The sequence below is a fragment of the Coregonus clupeaformis genome, chromosome 16 (genome assembly GCF_020615455.1).
Source record: "Coregonus clupeaformis isolate EN_2021a chromosome 16, ASM2061545v1, whole genome shotgun sequence".
In the NCBI taxonomy this organism is placed as follows: Eukaryota; Metazoa; Chordata; class Actinopteri; order Salmoniformes; family Salmonidae; genus Coregonus; species Coregonus clupeaformis.
Window position 1 is genome coordinate 57,026,715 of NC_059207.1, and position 20,950 is coordinate 57,047,664.

The 20,950-nt window shown below is 46.2% G+C and overlaps 1 protein-coding gene across 1 annotated transcript in view; it reads right to left on the minus strand.

Annotated features, from left to right (window-relative positions):
* LOC121585202 (collagen alpha-1(XXVII) chain B) overlaps positions 1-20,950 on the minus strand; it is a 164,561-nt gene that overhangs the window by 19,511 nt on the left and 124,100 nt on the right. Inside the window, exons 29-47 of the mRNA XM_041901636.2 lie at positions 18,436-18,489; positions 15,478-15,522; positions 14,966-15,010; positions 14,514-14,567; positions 12,201-12,254; positions 11,987-12,040; positions 11,703-11,756; positions 11,556-11,609; positions 10,244-10,351; positions 9,878-9,931; positions 9,442-9,549; positions 9,304-9,357; positions 9,040-9,093; positions 7,969-8,025; positions 7,803-7,856; positions 7,600-7,653; positions 7,437-7,490; positions 7,181-7,234; positions 6,889-6,996 (exon numbers count right to left, since the gene is read on the minus strand). Of these exons, the coding sequence (XP_041757570.2) occupies positions 6,889-6,996; positions 7,181-7,234; positions 7,437-7,490; positions 7,600-7,653; positions 7,803-7,856; positions 7,969-8,025; positions 9,040-9,093; positions 9,304-9,357; positions 9,442-9,549; positions 9,878-9,931; positions 10,244-10,351; positions 11,556-11,609; positions 11,703-11,756; positions 11,987-12,040; positions 12,201-12,254; positions 14,514-14,567; positions 14,966-15,010; positions 15,478-15,522; positions 18,436-18,489 (1,173 nt within the window). The remainder of the gene's footprint in view (positions 1-6,888; positions 6,997-7,180; positions 7,235-7,436; positions 7,491-7,599; positions 7,654-7,802; positions 7,857-7,968; positions 8,026-9,039; positions 9,094-9,303; positions 9,358-9,441; positions 9,550-9,877; positions 9,932-10,243; positions 10,352-11,555; positions 11,610-11,702; positions 11,757-11,986; positions 12,041-12,200; positions 12,255-14,513; positions 14,568-14,965; positions 15,011-15,477; positions 15,523-18,435; positions 18,490-20,950) is intronic.

Genomic DNA, 20,950 nt, shown 5'->3' on the forward strand with positions numbered 1-20,950 from the left:
TTTAAATCTTACCAAAACATTAGAATTATTCCACAATACTGACGACGAATCAGCTCCTAGAGAGATATTACAACCTATGGCTGCAAATAGGCTATAGAAGCAGCTTATTATGCTTACTCAATAATAATGCACTACATCACAGATTGGGCACATCATTGCACATGTTGTCACACATCATGAAACACATTGAGGCAAAAATTACAGACAGTAGCATTGCATCAAAATACTACTCATGTCACGGTTTCGGCCGAGGCTGCTCCTCCTCCTTGTTCGGGCAGGCTTCGGCGGTCGTCGTCCCCGGAGTACTAGCTGCCACCGTTCGATGTTTTATGTTTGTTTGGTTTTGTCTGTTTGTACACCTGTCCCTTGTTAGTGTTTGATTTTGTTTCCTATTTAGTTATCGTGTGTTGGGGCAGGTGTTATGTGTGATTGTTATGTCAGCTGTTGCTGTTGATGGTTTTTCTCTCTCGTGTTGTTTGTGTCGAGAGTCCACACTGCGAGCGCCTTTTCTTGTTTTACGCACTGTTGTGTGTGTGTGCGTAATTTGTTCATGCCTCCCGGTTGGGTTGGCTATTCACCTGTTTGGAGTTACTATTTTGGATTACTAAAGTCTGTTGACGAACACCCTTGTTCCTGCGCTTGATTCCCTGCAACACATCCACACTCAGCGTTCTGACAGAATCACACATCACACCATGGAATCAGCAGGAGCAGCCCTCCCGCGGAGCCATGTGTATCCCTTGTCTCAAGAGGAGAGGAAGGCAATGGAAACTTACATCGCCGAGTCTCTGAGACAGGGATACATACGGGCCTCCACTTCACCCGCTTCCTCGAGCTTCTTTTTTGTGAAGAAAAAAGATGGAGGTCTGCGCCCGTGTATTGATTACCGCGGTCTCAATCAGATTACGGTGAAGTACAGCTATCCACTCCCTCTGATTGCGACTATGACGGAGTCATTACACGGTGCTCAGTTCTTCACAAAATTGGATCTCAGGAGCGCATATAACTTGGTGCGCATTAGAGAGGGCGATGAATGGAAGACAGCGTTTAGCACGACCTCCGGACATTACGAGTATCTCGTCATGCCATATGGGTTAATGAATGCTCCCTCAGTCTTCCAATCCTTCGTCGATGAGATTTTCCGGGACATGCAGGGACAGGGAGTAGTCGTGTACATAGACGATATTCTGGTGTACAGTTCTACCCGAGCAGAGCATGTAGCCCTGGTGCGCCGAGTGTTGAGGAGGCTGTTGGAGCATGACCTATATGTCAAGGCAGAGAAATGTCTGTTCTTTCAGAAGTCGGTCTCCTTTTTGGGTTATCAGTTGTCTGCGTCAGGGGTGAAGATGGAGGTTGACCGGGTGTCAGCTGTGCGTAATTGGCAAACCCCAACCACTGTGAAAGAGGTGCAACAGTTCTTGGGTTTTGCGAATTATTACCGGAGGTTTATCCGGGGTTTTGGACAGGTGGCAGCTCCCATAACGTCTCTGTTGAAGGGGGGTCCGGTGCGCTTGCGGTGGTCAGCTGAGGCGGACAGGGCTTTTGGGAAACTGAAGGACCTGTTTACCTCAGCGCCGGTGTTGGCGCATCCGGATCCCGCTTTACCTTTCCAGGTAGAGGTAGACGCGTCCGAGGCCGGTATTGGGGCCGTTCTCTCACAACGGTCTGGCACACCACCTAAACTCCGCCCCTGTGCTTTTTATTCTAAGAAGCTCAGTCCGGCGGAGCGGAATTATGACGTAGGGGACAGGGAGCTGTTAGCCGTGGTACAGGCCCTAAAGGTGTGGAGGCATTGGCTTGAGGGGGCTCAACACCCTTTCCTCATTCTAACTGACCACCGTAACCTGGAATACATCCGGGCAGCTAGGAGACTGAATCCTCGCCAGGCCCGGCTGGACTATGTTTCTAGCCCGGTTTGTGTTTAAAATCACTTACATCCCTGGGTCCCAGAACGGGAAGGCAGATGCCCTGTCTCGGCGGTATGACACGGAGGAGAAGTCCGTTGAGCCCACTCCCATACTACCAAAGTCTTGTCTGGTTGCACCGGTGGTATGGGAGGTCGATGCCGAGATCGAGCGGGCGTTACGCACCGACCCAAGTCCTCCACAGTGTCCAGTGGGTCGGACGTACGTTCCGCTCGAGGTACGCGATCGCCTCATTTATTGGGCTCATACGTCCCCCTCCTCTGGACATCCAGGTATCGGCCGGACAGTTCACTGCCTTAGCACTAAGTACTGGTGGCCAACGTTAGCCAGGGATGTGAGGATTTATGTCTCCTCCTGTTCGGTGTGTGCCCAGTGTAAGGCGCCCAGACATTTGCCCAGGGGTAAGCTACAACCCCTGCCCGTTCCACAACGACCCTGGTCCCACCTCTCGGTGGATTTTGTTACAGACCTTCCCCCCCTCACAGGGGAATACTACCATCCTGGTCGTTGTGGATCGGTTCTCGAAGGCCTGTCGTCTCCTTCCCATGCCGGGTCTACCTACTGCCCTACAGACCGCTGAGGCTCTGTTTACCCATGTCTTCCGGCATTACGGGGTACCCGAGGATATAGTGTCTGATCGAGGCCCCCAGTTCACCTCCAGAGTGTGGAGAGCGTTTATGGAACGGTTGGGGGTTTCGGTGAGCCTTACCTCGGGTTACCACCCGGAGAGTAATGGGCAGGTTGAACGTGTTAACCAGGATGTGGGTAAGTTTCTGAGGTCTTATTGCCAGGGCCGGCCGGAGGAGTGGGCGAGATACGTTCCTTGGGCCGAGATGGCACAGAACTCTCTCCGCCACTCCTCCACCCAACTAACCCCTTTCCAGTGTGTGTTAGGGTACCAGCCGGTTCTGGCACCTTGGCACGAGAGCCAGATCGAGGCCCCTGCGGTGGATGAGTGGGTGCGGCGCTCGGAGGAGACATGGAACGCTGCCCACGTTCATCTGCAGCGGGCCATCCGTCGGCATAAGACGAGCGCCGATCTCCACCGCAGTGAGGGGCCTGTGTACGCACCTGGAGATCGAGTCTGGCTCTCGACCAGAAACCTGCCCCTCCGCCTGCCCTGCCGGAAGCTGGGTCGGCGGTTTGTGGGGCCATTCAAAGTCCTGAGGAGGTTGAACGAGGTGTGTTACAGGTTAGAACTGCCTATTGATTACAGGAATATTAACCCCTCGTTCCATGTGTCTCTCCTCAGGCCGGTGGTAGCTGGTCCACTCCAGGACTATGAGATAGAAGAGACTCCTCCGCCCCCGTTGGACATCGAGGGGGCTCCGGCGTCACACTGTGAGGTCCATCCTTGATTCGAGACGCCGGATGGGGGTCTCCAATATCTCGTGGAGTGGGAGGGGTGCGGCCCGGAGGAGCGGTGCTGGGTGCCGAGGAGGGACATATTAGACCAGTCCCTGCTGACCGAGTTCCATCGGGGTCATCCTACGCGCCCTGCTCCGCGTCGTCCTGGTCGTCCCCGAGGCCGGGATCGGCGCACGGCTGGAGCCGCGCGTCAAGGGGCGGGTACTGTCACGGTTTCGGCCGAGGCTGCTCCTCCTCCTTGTTCGGGCAGGCTTCGGCGGTCGTCGTCCCCGGAGTACTAGCTGCCACCGTTCGATGTTTCATGTTTGTTTGGTTTTGTCTGTTTGTACACCTGTCCCTTGTTAGTGTTTGATTTTGTTTCCTATTTAGTTATCGTGTGTTGGGGCAGGTGTTATGTGTGATTGTTATGTCAGCTGTTGCTGTTGATGGTTTTTCTCTCTCGTGTTGTTTGTGTCGAGAGTCCGCACTGCGTGCGCCTTTTCTTGTTTTACGCACTGTTGTGTGTGTGCGTAATTTGTTCATGCCTCCCGGTTGGGTTGGCTATTCACCTGTTTGGAGTTACTATTTTGGATTACTGTCACGCCCTGGCTCGGGGGACTCTCGTATGTTGAGCCAGGGTGTTAGTTTCTATGTTTTGTGTTGTGGGTCTAGTTTACTTATTTCTATGTTGGCCTGAGTGACTCCCAATCAGAGGCAACGAGTGTCAGCTGTCAGCTGGTTGTCTCTGATTGGGAGCCATATTTAAACTGTCGGTTTTTCCTTTGGTTTTGTGGGTTCTTGTTTCAAGTTGGTTTAGTTTGACCGTGAACTGTCACGTTACCGTCTTTGTTGTTTTGATCGTGTTTTCGCTCAATAAAGAGTATGTTTGCCTGCAACGCTGCGCCTTGGTCCTCATCTCTGGTCGACGATCGTGGCAGAAGAAACCACCAAGACCAGACCAAGCAGCGTGGCCAGGAGTTATCGCTATCAGATCTCCGTGGCAGTCTCGACTGGGTCAAGCCGAGTGAGGAGCAGAAAGAGTGGACTTGGGAACAATGGAGGAAGAGCCTCGACTGGGTCAAGCCCATTGAGGAGCTGAATAGCGGGAGGTGGAAGCAGAGGAGCGAGAGTTGGGCGAGAATTATAGAGGCCTGACCCACGGGGAGTAGAGAACCCCAGAAAATTTTTAGGGGGGGGCTCACGACGTGGACGACGGGGCAGCAGGAGGCCGCGATGGAGCGGTCCAGCGGGTGTGCAGAGAAGGCCGCCAGGTTAAGGGGGCCACTGGTCACAGAGGAGAGGGAAAGTGTGGAGGCACGGCGAGAGGTACTGGGGTGTGTTACCAGTCCGGTCCGGCCCGTTCCTGATCCCTGCGTAGGGCCAGTGGTGTGTGTCCCCAGTACGGTCCGGCCTGTTCCTGTTCCTCGCATCGAGCCTGTGGTGCGTGTCGTCAGCCCGGCCCGGCCTGTTCCTGCTCCCCGCACCGAGCCTGTGGTGCGCGTCGCCAGCCCGGCCCGGCCTGTTCCTGCTCCCCGCACCAAGTCTGTGGTGCGTTTCGTCAGCCCTGTCCGGCCCGTTCCTGCCCCTCACACCAAGCCTACGGTGTGCGTCGCCAGCCCAGCCCGGCCTGTCCCTGCTCCACGCACTAAGCCTACGGTGTGCGAAGCCAGCCCAGCCCGGCCTGTTCCTGCTCCACGCACCAAGCCTACGGGGTGCGTCGCCAGCCCAGCCCGGCCTGTCCCTGCTCCACGCACCAAGCCTACGGGGTGCGTCGCCAGCCCAGCCCGGCCTGTCCCTGCTCCACGCACCAAGCCTTCGGGGTGCGTCGTCAGTCCAGCACGGCCCGTGCCTGTTCCCCACACCAAGCCAGTGGTGTGCGTCGTCGGTCCGGCACGGCACGTGCCTGTTCCACTGGTGCCTGGTCCAGCGCCGGTCAGATGCGTTACGCCGGAGCTAGAGCAATCCGCTCCACCAGTGTGCAGTCCAGCTCCGGTCAGCAGGGCCAGACCGGACCAGGGGTACTTTGGGGGGTTAGAGAGCGAGTGGGGATCATGCCCGGAGCCGGATCCGCCGCCTAGGCGGAGTGCCCACCCGGTCCCTCCCCTGTTGTGTTTCGTTGGCGCGGTCGGAGTCCGCGCCTTTAGGGGGGGGTACTGTCACGCCCTGGCTCGGGGGACTCTCGTATGTTGAGCCAGGGTGTTAGTTTCTATGTTTTGTGTTGTGGGTCTAGTTTACTTATTTCTATGTTGGCCTGAGTGACTCCCAATCAGAGGCAACGAGTGTCAGCTGTCAGCTGGTTGTCTCTGATTGGGAGCCATATTTAAACTGTCGGTTTTTCCTTTGGTTTTGTGGGTTCTTGTTTCAAGTTGGTTTAGTTTGACCGTGAACTGTCACGTTACCGTCTTTGTTGTTTTGATTGTGTTTTCGCTCAATAAAGAGTATGTTTGCCTGCAACGCTGCGCCTTGGTCCTCATCTGTTCCTGACGATCGTGACAATTACTAAAGTCTGTTGACGAACACCCTTGTTCCTGCGCTTGATTCCCTGCACCACATCCACACTCAGCGTTCTGATAACTCAATTGATTGAACATGAAATTGATTTAAATATGATTGAAATAGCCTATATAGGCCCATTTAGCCTTGAACCAGTACCTGGGCTTGACTAGACGAGATCCTTCAATTCAGTCCCATTAACCAGCTCTGCAAACGTTATAATGTCAAAATACAAATCGGTACTCACCAAAATATGGAGTTTCACAGAGCAACTATCATCATTAATGCCATTATGCACAGTATGTACTTCCAAAAACGGTCTAAATAAAAATGATCTATTGTTTTTTACCAAGTACGCTTGCGCCAAATCCACCTTCGGCACCTCCAATAAAATCACTAATTACTGCCATGCATATGTCGGCTGGTCCAGCAGCAGTACAGTATCCCGAAAGATAATTTATTTGATTTTTATTTAAACCTTTTTTGGAAGTACATACCGTGCATAACGGCAGTAATGACGATAGTTGCACTGCGAAACTCCATTTTTTGGTGAGTACCGAAAGTCTTTTGATGTTATAACATCTGCAGAGCTGGTTAATGGGACTTTGAATTGAAGGATCCTGGGCGTCAGAGGAGATCGCATCTCCTCAATCCCAGGTACTGGTTCATTGTAGCCTATGTATCTATTAATGCAGTCATCTCGGTTTTCATTTGAAGCATCATTTTATCCTTCACTTGTTTGTAACAATTGCAAATACTTTGGCAACTTTGTATTTGTAGTCAACTTCGTTCTGAAGTTATCAGCAGTCACAGTCAGACAGATAGCTTAAATATCTTGATTCTATGTTCAGTGGAGATCTTCTGTGAATAAAGTGACGTGGAAGGGGGAAAAAAGCGTCTAACGATGCACTGTGGCTGCTCTATGAGTGTTCTGGATCACTGGTAGATGTGCAATGGTTTTTAAGAGCCACGTTACTAACGAAGGCTCTGGGAAACACCTTGGCTACTAAAGATACATCGTAAGAAGGTTCTAACGATGATCTTAACGCTGCGAAGGCTCTGGGAAACAAGGCCCTGGTCATTTCAGTCAGTGAGGAGAACTCACAGATTGGTCTGTTCTTACCTTTACTCCTTTGTCTCCGTCTTTCCCAGGAGGGCCGTCCATTCCAGGCTGGCCCTCAAGGCCCTCTCTGCCCACAACTCCCTTTGGGCCAGGAGGCCCCTCTGGACCCTAGGAAATACACAGAAATAAACATATATACTGTATCATAACCTGCATTCTAGTACATTCAATCAATGAATCAATCAATTAAATTAGGTACATGTTGCATTCTAGTACATTCAATCAATGAATCAATCAATTAAATTAGGTACATGTTCCATTAAGTGCTTTACAAACTAGGTGTCCCACTTACCGGTGGTCCTTTGGTCCCAGATTCACCTCGCTTCCCCCATTTGCCTTTCTGACCCTGGAGTAGATCAGAGTAAACAGTCAACAAACAACTGTGACATGATGTCATCATACCTTAGGTTAAATCAATCACACTGTGTCATATTGGTATAACAGTGGTTCAAACAGGTGTTGTGATGTAAAATGATCAGGTGTTATGGTATACAATGACACTGGATACTACAGTTTTGTTGTTACTTGTCAAGGTCTGTTGTCCTTACTTGATCACCTTTGGATCCTTTCGGCCCCTGTATTCCCCTTTGCCCAGGATGTCCCTACAATAGGAATGCATACATGATAAATAGCTGGATACTGTATTTATGTGGATACTGTCAGTGTAAGTAATCACATATTAGCAAGTCATAAACATAACCATTGGCTCACAGGTAGTCCAGTTGCTCCAGCCTTGCCTCTTTCTCCGTCCACTCCTGGCTGGCCCTGAGAGGTAGACGTGTGTTAACATTTCCACGCATGAAGCAAGAGTTTATTCAAGTAAAGTTACTTTCTTACTAGGTTGGTTATTACCCCTGTTTTATACAGTATATCCTGGCCAATGAAAGAATTATGTCATACGACTTCCCACTCACTAAGTATCCGGGGTCACCTGGTTCTCCTCGGTCTCCCCTGTCTCCAGTAGGACCCTGGTTTCAGATGAGAAACATACACAATGAAGCATATAGATCCCTAGCTACAGTAGTACACCAACACCAAACACTGCTGTAGGCGGAGGGATACATGATGTGAGGAACTCACTCTGTCACCTTGTGGACCAGGAGGGCCTTCCACCTTACTGTCTTCCCCCTGTTCACCCTGGAAAGAATTATACAGGAAAACAAATGTACGTTTTTATGCATTTTATGTATGATCATTGCTGCAAAACCAATTTGCCTCCAGGATAATACATTTAAACTTGAAACTTGAACTTGAGACTGTGTGAGGTGAAATTATGTGAAATGTCATTACATTCCAAAACATTGGAGTATTCTAATAAATTGAGGGCTTTTGTTGATGGCAATAGGTCCCTTCCAATTAAATTTAATCTAGATTGCATTAAACGTTCCAGTGACTTTACAGGGACTGATGACTGATGTGGGATGCTTGTAGTGTTTCATAGTGCATGTGCTGTTTATATGCTTGGTGATATAGAAGAGGAAACAGGGGAGAAGGGATCCAAAACTAAACTATTTATGAGCAGTGGCACAATTTGGGTCTCATTAGAAAGTAAGCAAGGTTGTCAAATGTCATTATGAGTTGATCATTATCGGTAAACAGGAAACTGCTTAATATCGAAGTCCTATTTATCACAATTGAACCATGATTAATCTCCTGAATAATGATGACAAGGAGTATTCAAAAGCAGTTGAAAGCAGTTTGTGGCCAATGATCTAAGTTTGATAGCATTTCCCCTGAGTTAATGAGATGTGCCTTGGTGCATGCCATCAATCAATTATATTTGATCACTTCTTGCAGGATTATAAAACTAGAACAGCAACACAGGCAGTGAGATTGACTCTCTCAGTGTATGCACACATGCAGCTATTACCAATGGGTAGGGCTAGGAGTTTTTCCTGACCACCTGACCTGACCAGGATAAACTCTGGGCCCTAAAGTTTTGTACCTACGTAGTCAGGAAAGACTAGCCCTACCAATTTGTTATAACGAGATATGTGGGACATAATGTGGATTGACCATAGGACAGACAGTCAAAAGAACGGACAGTGTTGGGTCAGTCATCACTAGACCTAAACCTTCACAGTCCAGACCCACTTGGATGGTACAATTTGAGAGAGCTATTAGAAACAGACAGGACTGTGGGAAGTGTACCTTTTCACCTTTTGGTCCAGGAGGTCCCAGCGGGCCCTGTCGTCCTGTGTGGCCCTAAAATAACAGAAGACAATAGAGAGTGTAATTCATCACACAGCACAACTCAACACTTTTGACTTAGTTTGGGCAACCTATTGTGCAAAATATCACAGATAGCAATGCTCTCCATTTATCAATCATCTGACTATCTTTAGTTTTTTTCTAGATTCTACAAAAATATTGAGTCAAAGACACCTATTTCAATGCTATAAGCATAATTCTTACCTCGTATCCTGTCATGCCTGGTTCGCCTTGTTGGCCCATTCTACCCGGGGCGCCCTGTGAACATCAGATGATCAGTCTTAGTGACCTACAGCACTAAGAAACCTTCACATCAGAGTCAGATCTGTACAAGAGCCTTACCACTGGTCCAATGGTTCCTCTCGATCCTTTCGGCCCGACGAATCCTGCCTCTCCTTGTTTACCGATTGGCCCAGTCTCTCCCAGGTGACCCATATGACCCTTGCTGCCCTGGAGAAGGGTCGCCATAGAACAGGCATGCAAAATGAGCAAGGTCACCTTTCAGTCACTGAGAAGTGGTGTGTGGATAGTTTTACTATGTCAACTGTCCATTTTAATCTGCCCATTGGCTGAGCACCTTAATCATAGTGTGGTGGCTAGGAAGGACATTGACCTTTATGTCTGTTGACCACAATTACAAGCAGTCATCAAACTTTCTTTACAAACCAAGACAGATATGGTAAAACAACTAACAGGTTTCAGTGAATTAAATGAATGAGTGTGACAGATGGAGGCCTATTAATTAACTGCAGGAACTGAGCTGACATACAATACATACCTTCTCCCCTGGTTTTCCTCTTTCACCAAACTTGCCAGGTTTACCCTCCTGACCCTGGAAGACATGAGTCAACAAACATTTACTTGAACTGCAATAAACATATAATAACAAATGACGAAGACAAGGCAATGGTCAGAACATTGTCATAAGCAGTTTGTTTTCTACTCAAAAATAATAATACAAAGTTTGTTGGAGAGACAAATTAGTGTTATGAATCCTATTTGGCACATAGTAGCCTACATTATTCATCCAACAACCAGTAAAGTGAGTTAAGTCATCAGTCTGACTTACGTGAACCTGGGAGTCAAGTACAGGAAATGTAAGGTTATATTTAGGAACGTAATAATCGTACGTTTGGACACTCACCCTCAAGCCCACTAAGCCAGGAGGTCCGGGAGACCCTTCCTTTCCTTTCAGTCCGATCTCACCCCTCTCTCCTTTACCCCCCTCAGGTCCCATGTCACCCTTCTCGCCCTGAGCACAGAACCATAGGGAAGATACACTCAGACATGACCAGATACAATACTTCACTGGTGTAGATCTTGGTGGTAGTAACAAATATTCAAATAAGAACTTTGAAGGCCGACGTGGAGAAGTGTTCCATGTGAACAGCAGTTGAATATGGGACAGACTTGCATCTGTGAGTTTTAAGGCATTAATCCACTGCACTAATAGTAGAGTTGTCCTGCATCATTTGACTGACAATTGGTAATATGTCGATTGCTGTAGAGAGGATGATGATGCGCTTGTGTGCGAGCGAACACAACACTTACTATCCAGCAGCTTAGCTCAGATGGATATGAAAGCTCCTTGTGCTTACTCTGAATCACCACTGTATTTCTATCACAACTCCTTCCAGACGGAAGAGCTCAAAATAGGCCAGCTGCCTATTTATTTTCACTCAGTGTCAACAGCATACAGTACATATACAGTACTTGAGTCTGACTGAAAATAATTGTAATTCCAGCTAAGTGTACAGTACAGTTCATTAGCTTCATATGTAGCTCAATTGGTAGAGCATGGCGCTTGTAACGCCAGGGTAGTGGGTTCGATCCCCGGGACCACCCATACGTAAAAATTTATGCACACATGACTGTAAGTCGCTTTGGATAAAAGCGTCTGCTAAATGGCATATTATTATTATTATTATTATTATTATTGGTTACGACATGATTCAATATGTGTTATTTCATAGTTTTGATGTCTTCGCTATTATTCTACAACGTAGAAAATAATAAAAATTAAGAAAAACCTTTGAATGAGTAGGTGTTCTAAAACATTTGACCGGTAGTGTATATCACCTCCATATGTGAATCTGAATCCTGATACAAACCCAATCCTTCATATGCGACCTCTGTCTGGATGCACAGATCAGATTTGTTTTGCACATGCCCTGCTGTTACCATGACAACCACCCCAAAATGTAAAGGAACAGTGACAGGAAATGAGCATTGCATGTGTGTGCCATTTTGGAGGCTACATCAGTATGAATGCGCAAAACTGATATGAGTCACATGTAAAACTGAGTGTGGACAGTCAGACATTATTTGGGGATATAGAAATAAAATCAGATTTGGGTTCTTAGGGTAAAGAGACAATGACTGTCAACTCTTGGCCAATACTTTCAACTCAAGTTAGGATCCATCACAAGGACTATTACCATAGTGTTATCTCTTACCTTGGGTCCATCAGGTCCACTCTGACCAGCCTCCCCATCGATCCCCATCTCACCCTGAAGGAGAGGAGGGTTCAAGTACAAGTTAATAAGGTCAAAGTTACTACTAGAAGAATCAACATGGGTACAAGTGAACTTTGGGGTACCCACCCTCTGTCCGATGAAGCCCTGCTCTCCGAGGTTTCCTGCTGGTCCAAGGGCACCCTGTCACACAGATAAACAACACACTAAACACATGGACACTTAACACAGGTCAATACTACACTAAACACATGGATTGTGTGGCCTATGGTTATGTATACAGTAGATTGATAGACAGACTATTACTGGTTCTGTAAGTTATGTCATTGGAAGTGAGATGTTGAGTGACCCTTGATAGAAGTGTTGTTGAATACATCAACTATTTTGCTGAGCAGTTGAGGGTATTATCTTACCTTCTCTCCTGGTTCTCCTGGCAATCCCCACTCCCCAACCTTTCCAGGGGGACCCTGTCATAGAAAAATCACCATTGACAATCAAATTAGACGGATAGGCATTGGTCACTGGAGCCTGAACACTATGTGAATGGCACACTACACAAGCAATTACAAATAGCTATAGAAGCCACAATACTACCGTTTGGCATGTTTATGTAGTGGTGAAACTTACCTTGAGGCCCATCTCTCCCAGTGGACCCATTGTTCCTGGTGGCCCAGTTGGTCCCTAGGATGATAAGACAGAGGCAGTGTAGTGATGACTAAACACAAAAATACATAGGCCTATGCAGCCCTTATATCATAGTAACTACACTTGAATAACTAAGTACATTGTGGATAAAAACTACACTAGAACAACTAAGTACATTGCAGATAATAAGCAAATGGGAAAAAGGGAAAACAGCGAGGATAGAAATGTGAAAAAGACGTTGAGGATAAAACATGGAGTGTTGGAGATAAATTCATCTAGGCTTGAGATCCAGATCATTTCCCACTGCTGGAGACTTAGAACAAAGAGCCAAAGCGTCTGTAGGTTATGTGGTGGAAACAACCCAATGTTCACATACAGTGGGGAAAAAAAGTATTTAGTCAGCCACCAATTGTGCAAGTTCTCCCACTTAAAAAGATGAGAGAGGCCTGTAATTTTCATCATAGGTACACGTCAACTATGACAGACAAATTGAGAAAAAAAAATCCAGAAAATCACATTGTAGAATTTTTAATGAATTTATTTGCAAATTATGGTGGAAAATAAGTATTTGGTCACCTACAAACAAGCAAGATTTCTGGCTCTCACAGACCTGTAACTTCTTCTTTAAGAGGCTCCTCTGTCCTCCACTCGTTACCTGTATTAATGGCACCTGTTTGAACTTGTTATCAGTATAAAAGACACCTGTCCACAACCTCAAACAGTCACACTCCAAACTCCACTATGGCCAAGACCAAAGAGCTGTCAAAGGACACCAGAAACAAAATTGTAGACCTGCACCAGGCTGGGAAGACTGAATCTGCAATAGGTAAGCAGCTTGGTTTGAAGAAATCAACTGTGGGAGCAATTATTAGGAAATGGAAGACATACAAGACCACTGATAATCTCCCTCGATCTGGGGCTCCACGCAACATCTCACCCCGTGGGGTCAAAATGATCACAAGAACGGTGAGCAAAAATCCCAGAACCACACGGGGGGACTTAGTGAATGACCTGCAGAGAGCTGGGACCAAAGTAACAAAGCCTACCATCAGTAACACACTACGCCGCCAGGGTCTCAAATCCTGCAGTGCCAGACGTGTCCCCCTGCTTAAGCCAGTACATGTCCAGGCCCATCTGAAGTTTGCTAGAGTGCATTTGGATGATCCAGAAGAGGATTGGGAGAATGTCATATGGTCAGATGAAACCAAAATATAACTTTTTGGTAAAAACTCAACTCGTCGTGTTTGGAGGACAAAGAATGCTGAGTTGCATCCAAAGAACACCATACCTACTGTGAAGCATGGGGGTGGAAACATCATGCTTTGGGGCTGTTTTTCTACAAAGGGACCAGGACGACTGATCAGTGTAAAGGAAAGAATGAATGGGGCCATGTATCGTGAGATTTTGAGTGAAAACCTCCTTCCATCAGCAAGGGCATTGAAGATGAAACGTGGCTGGGTCTTTCAGCATGACAATGATCCCAAACACACCGCCCGGGCAACGAAGGAGTGGCTTCGTAAGAAGCATTTCAAGGTCCTGGAGTGGCCTAGCCAGTCTCCAGATCTCAACCCCCATAGAAAATCTTTGGAGGGGAGTTGAAAGTCTGTGTTGCCCAGCGACAGCCCCAAAACATCACTGCTCTAGAGGAGATCTGCATGGAGGAATGGGCCAAAATACCAGCAACAGTGTGTGAAAACCTTGTGAAGACTTACAGAAAACATTTGACCTGTGTCATTGCCAACAAAGGGTATACAACAAAGTATTGAGAAACTTTTGTTATTGACCAAATACTTATTTTCCACCATAATTTGCAAATAAATTCATAAAAAATCCTACAATGTGATTTTCTGGATTTTTTTCCCTAATTTTGTCTGTCATAGTTGACATGTACCTATGATGAAAATTACAGGCCTCTCTCATCTTTTTAAGTGGGAGAACTTGCACAATTGGTGGCTGACTAAATACTTTTTCCCCCCACTGTAGAGCTGCCTCTCTGCCTCTGCAGGAAGCTCAGAGTAAATCATATAATTCTCTCTAGTAGAGAAAAACCCAAGGAAGGGTATTTGTATGGAGACAATACAGTAAACAAAGTTAGGGGAAGTAATGAAATCAAAGACAGCTTCCTGGCTTGAAGGTGAAATATAATGCAAACCTGATGTGACATTAAGTGTTGAGCTCTGTAGGAATTTAAACACAGGATATAACTCCCATATCCCTGGCTGGGCCGTAGACACTTAGGACTGAAAAGGATTTGGGAGATAAAGCCTCAAAATATTTAGACATAAAAGGACTTACCAGCTCTCCTGCTATTCCTTTGGCACCTGGAGGTCCTGAGAGTCCTTGGCGACCCTGAAAGAATGTAAACCAGTTGTTATGAATGCAGATAGCTAAATGCTAAGGGCACATGAAGACAGTCCATTTCCACTATACACATCCCACCCGTAGGCTAGTTGGTCTCGTAACACCCAGACATTAAGGCCACTCTCAAATTAATTTACAGCTTTAATGTACTAAGTGCTACTCACAAGCCTCTCTTTTCCCATAGCTAATGGTTGTCCCCAAACCCATAGCAACTCTCAACTTCATATATATATATAACGACCTGGGGAATAGTTATACAACTGCATGCCGTACGTGCTACACACAAGCCTCTCTTTTTCCATTGCTAATGGTTGCCCCTCCAACCTGTGTCCACCCTAAGGGCATGACTAACCTAAAAGAGCACTCTGTTAGCCTCAATCACTTACTGGAAATCCTTTAGGCCCAGGTTCCCCAGGCTCCCCAATCTTTCCCTGGAGCAAAAATAATATGGAGAGAAATAAGGGTTGAAATTAATAACAAGCAAATAATATCGTCATTAAGCAGAAACATTATGGTTGTTTAGCAGACACATTTATCCAAAGTGACGCACATTCAATTCATGTATTTAGTATGTGTGAATATCCCATACGTCACACTCTAACTAAATGAGCCATTGGGCCATTGGAACCTCTAATGAAAATGTGTTAACAAGTTGAACATATGATATGAATGGGCTCTCATAACTCATAGTCCTACATTATTCATTACCAGCCAGGAAATGATGTGATCACTAAATGAGGGGTAAAGCATGCAAAGTAAACACGCAAAGTAAGGTAGGAAAGCCTATACCCAAAGGCCCACAAGTTGGACATAGCCATGACTGGGAACAGGGGAGTGGGAGGGTATGAGCAAAAACTGTTATTAAAAACATGGTGATCTTGAAATTGCCTGTACGTACCATCTCCCCTGGGAAGCCTAGTTTTCCTGGTGGACCATCAGTACCCTGTAAGAAAACACGTGTCAATCTCACTTACAGCTTCACACACTGTACACCCAAGAGCTCTTGTCTTAGATTCCCCCTTGTGTAATAATTCTACTAACAGCTTCCAATTCCTCTAATTAAAAGTTTTCCAAAGTTGGCAAAGAAAATGTACCTAAAAGATAGTTGTGTCCCTAAAAGAAGAAAGTGTCCCTAAAAAGTGTCTTTAAGATGTTGAAAATAATCAAACTATTTAAAAACTTGTGAACAAAGCCAATTGAAAATGTTTTATATGGACATATTTAAGTATCAAATTAAGACACAAACCAATGCCGCATTGCAGTCCATAGGGCGGCAGGTAGCTTAGTGGTTAAGAGCGTTGTGCCAGTAACCGAAAGGTCGCTGGTTCTAATCCCTGAGCCGAGTAGGTGAAAAACCTGTCGATGTGCCCTTGAGCAAGGCACTTAACCCTAATTGCTCCTGTAAGTCGCTCTGGCACAACGTGAAGTAGGGGTGCTAAAGGTACTGCAGCACCCCCTGATAAATTGAAATAATTTTGTCAAAATTATACTGTATAATTACTCCTGTCTGAAAACTCGCAATTTGACTGGTAAACTCATTGGTACACTCAAAATGGCTGCCAGTCCTGACTTGAATGGGCGCTTTCATTCTATGGATTCTATTTCTATGGATTCTATTTCTCTTCACGCTTTCAGTGAATAGCAGTAGGCCTTTCACAAATGTCTAAATACAATCACGGGAAAGCAAATGCCAACTGCTGAAAAGAGAAGACTAATCTGTCAGTCGAAGCTACCATTTTCTTTCTCAACAACTCGGACGAACAGCACTGTTTTTAAAAGTCTTGAGACCATCACCAGTCAGAAGCCTACGCTACGCATATTCATGCTATCTTCATCATTGGGTGAGTCAGTGCCTCTGGAAAGTTGATTTAGTAGCCTACAGTAGCCTATAATATACAGTATATTTCCTCATAATATTGTACAATCTGTGTGTCTCCCTTTTTTCAATAGCCCTGGGTCAGGTCAAGACTAGTTCATATTTATTGATCTGTTTGACAGTGTTAGAGTAGCCACTCATTTCGGTCATTTGTGTAGTGTTCAAAAATATTCTGATAATGTCTCCTGTCACATACAGTGAGGGAAAAAAGTATTTGATCCCCTGCTGATTTTGTACATTTGCCCACTGACAAAGAAATGATCAGTCTATAATTTTAATGGTAGGTTTATTTGAACAGTGAGAGACAGAATAACAACATAAAAATCCAGAAAAACGCATGTCAAAAATGTTATAAATTGATTAGCATTTTAATGAGGGAAATAAGTATTTGACCCCCTCTCAATCAGAAAGATTTCTGGCTCCCAGGTGTCTTTTATACAGGTAACGAGCTGAGATTAGGAACACACTCTTAAAGGGAGTGCTCCTAATCTCAGTTTGTTACCTGTATAAAAGACACCTGTCCACAGAAGCAATCAATCAATCAGATTCCAAACTCTCCACCATGGCCAAGACCAAAGAGCTCTCCAAGGATGTCAGGGACAAGAATGTAGACCTACACAAGGCTGGAATGGGCTACAAGACCATCGCCAAGCAGCTTGGTGAGAAGGTGACAACAGTTGGTGCGAATATTCGCAAATGGAAGAAACACAAAATAACTGTCAATCTCCCTCGGCCTTGGGGTCCATGCAAGATCTCACCTCGTGGAGTTGCAATGATCATGAGAACGGTGAGGAATCAGCCCAGAACTACACGGGAAGATCTTGTCAAGGCAGCTGGGACCATAGTCACCAAGAAAACAATTGGTAACACACTACGCCGTGAAGGACTGAAATCCTGCAGCGCCCGCAAGGTCCCCCTGCTCAAGAAAGCACATATACAGGGCCGTCTGAAGTGTTGTGGTCAGATGAGACCAAAATGGAGCTCTTTGGCATCAACTCAACTCGCCGTGTTTGGAGGAGGAGGAATGCTGCCTATGACCCCAAGAACACCATCCCCACCGTCAAACATGGAGGTGGAAACATTATGCTTTGGGGGTGTTTTTCTGCTAAGGGGACAGGACAACTTCACCGCATCACAGGGACGATGGACGGGGCCATGTACCGTCAAATCTTGGGTGAGAACCTCCTTCCCTCAGCCAGGGCATTGAAAATGGGTCGTGGATGGGTATTCCAGCATGACAATGACCCAAAACACACGGCCAAGGCAACAAAGGAGTGGCTCAAGAAGAAGCACATTAAGGTCCTGGAGTGGCCTAGCCAGTCTCCAGACCTTAATCCCATAGAAAATCTGTGGAGGGAGCTGAAGGTTCGAGTTGCCAAACGTCAGACTCGAAACCTTAATGACTTGGAGAAGATCTGCAAAGAGGAGTGGAACAAAATCCCTCCTGAGATGTGTGCAAACCTGGTGGCCAACTACAAGAAATGTCTGACCTCTGTGATTGCCAACAAGGGTTTTGCCACCAAGTACTAAGTCATGTTTTGCAGAGGGGTCAAATACTTATTTCCCTCATTAAAATGCAAATCAATTTATAACATTTTTGACATGCGTTTTTCTGGATTTATTTGTTGTTATTCTGTCTCTCACTGTTCAAATAAACCTACCATTAAAATTATAGACTGATCATGTCTTTGTCTGTGGGCAAACGTACAAAATCAGCAGGGGATCAAATACTTTTTTCCCTCACTGTAGAATTGCATAATATGCGTTTATAAAGGCAACCCAACTCAAGACATCTTCCCGCGGCTGTGGCAGTATCCATGTTTTTTCCATTGGCTGCGGCTAGTGTGTTCCGTAAAGGAATTACAAAGTCGCAGCATTCAGTAACTGAGGGAGTCAGGTCAGATGAAGTGGAGCTATGGAGCAGAAATACTATACTAATAGTGTAACCTTTGACATATGAACTTTGAACTTCATCCTCACCTTTCCTCCAACTGACCCCTTCTCCCCAGCTGGACCATCAGGACCCCTCGGACCCTGTAGGAGAGAGAAGGAGGGAGGGAGAGGGAGAGAGAAAGAGAGAGAGGGGGGGAGGGAGAGAGAGGGGGGTGGCAAGAAACAAGAGAGAGAGAGACAGAGAGAGAGAGAGAGAGATGAATTCACTAAATATGAAGTATCCTCTTCTCCATGAAGGGCTCTTCAGCCAGAAAGGCTTTACCAGCATGGGCTCTAACAAACGTTTAAATGTTCCCACTTAAATGTTCCCATCCTAATGGCAGTGTTAATTTGGGAAATTGCTTAAAAACACAAATCCGTGGTTACTGAGATGAAAGTTATTATTAGAGACAGAGGAGGGAGATGTGACTGTGGTTGGTTCAGTAAACGCTAGTGGTTTTCCCTATACAATGCACACTGATGTCTATGTTCTTCTCCCATCTTTTTTCCATGACCAGCTATTGTATTCAACTGAACATTGGGAACAGAGTCACACAGAGAACCCATGACCTTTACAAGACTAGAGTCTTACTGCTGACTAATCCTGTCATGACCTTTCCATCTGACTGCTGACTAATCCTGCCATGACCTTTCCATTTGACCCTACCAATTAGATGTGAATGCCTATACGGCTCCATACTAGGATCACTGTGGAAAAACGTATAATATAATTGAACGGTTTCACAAATTCCTATCCATTTTGATAAAGAATTTAAGAAATGCTATCCATGTGCTTCAGGCATCTAGCATGAGTACATAGGAGATTAGATACTATTCTGAAACTTGGAAAAGTTGTTGGATGGATAACCACAGGGGAAATAGGAGGTCTAAGAGCCATATCCAACAGTGAATCGGGCTCGGAGTAGATAGTACTGCTAGGACAGCCCTGATATCCCCAGAGACATTTCAGCGATCTGATGAGGGTACTGTATTCCATGACACAGGAACAGACAAGAATGTGAATAGAGTCATTCAGTTTGCTGAGTTCTCCCATCTCTCTCTCTCTCTCCTCTCCCGGAGGACCTGAGCCCTCAGGACTACCTGGCCTGACGACGCCTGGCTGTCCCCATCCCCAGTCCACCTTCGTGCTGCTGTTTTGGCTGCGGCTATGGAATCCTAACCTTTTCACCGGTCGTGTTACCTTTTCCCGGACCTGCTGTTTCGACCCTCTCTCTCTCTCTCTCTCTCTCTCTCTCTCTCTCTCTCTCTCTCTCTCTCTCTCTCTCTCTCTCTCTCTCTCTCTCTCTCTCTCTCTCTCTCTCTCTCTCTCTCTCTCTCTCTCTCTCTCTCTCTCTCTCTCTCTCTCTCTCTCTCTCTCTCTCTCTCTCTCTCTCTCTCTCTCTCTCGCACACCTGCTGTCTCGACCTCTGAATGCTCGGCTATGAAAAGTAAACTGACATTTACTCCTGAGGTGCTGACCTGTTGCACCCTCTATAACCACTGTGATTAGTATTTGACCCTGCTGGTCATGTATGAATATTTTAACATCTTGAAGAACGGTCTAGCCTTAATGGCCGTGTACTCTTATAATCTCCACCCAGCACAGCCAGAAGAGGACTGGCCACCCGTCAGAGCCTGATTCCTCTCTAGGTTTCTTCCTAGGTTTCTGCCCTTCTAGGGAATTTTTCCTAGCCACCGTGCTTCTACATCTGCATTGCTTGCTCTCTGGGATTTTATAAGCACTTCTGTATAAGCACTTCGTGACAACTGCTGATATAAATAGGGCTTTAAAAATACAATTGATTGATGGGAAATGGCCAGTCCTGTTTCTTTTGGAGCAGAGATGATCATAACGCTGACGATCCTTCCCTCACTACACTGGGCAATTCTCTCCACTAGCAGGGAATGCCATGATTCGTTCTGCATCGTATCTAGTCAACCAGACCATGTGTTACTGCTGGACTGTGTCCCTCGTTCATTTGCATCTCTGTGAATGCTACGGCTCTTGGTCTTAGAGACTGGATGTATGGTTGAGTCAAAGATTCAAGGTGGCCAACATGTGCTTGGTAATTGCACACATAGGATTCAACAAAATGCATCCCTTGAGGATTGAAGTCATGAAGATAACTCACGCCAGAGGCGGTTAGAGTCAACGACAGAGCTGAATGTATAATCTACTTGTTCCTCTCTAACCTAATTTAAGCCTCACTGGCTTCGTCTGTTCAACCTCAACATACGCCAGTACACACACTTAACATAGGAGGACTTGGAGTGATGCTATAGAGTAAACAGTACTATCTGTTGTTGAAGAAGTGCTCTTACTATCCTTCTCTCAGACATAAACGGTATGTCTCATCTCTCTCCCTGCTGTGGTACTATCTGGCAGGGTCTGAGTCAGGGCAGATATTTGTTGGTGGTACTTCCCTGCTCTATATAAGATATGATTGTTTCCTTCTCTCATCGTTCTTTCTCAGACACATACTGAATCTATCATCTCTCTTCCCAGGCTGTTGTGGTACTGGCTGCTGGAGTCATTGCAGAGCTTTGTTGGTGGTGCTTTGAT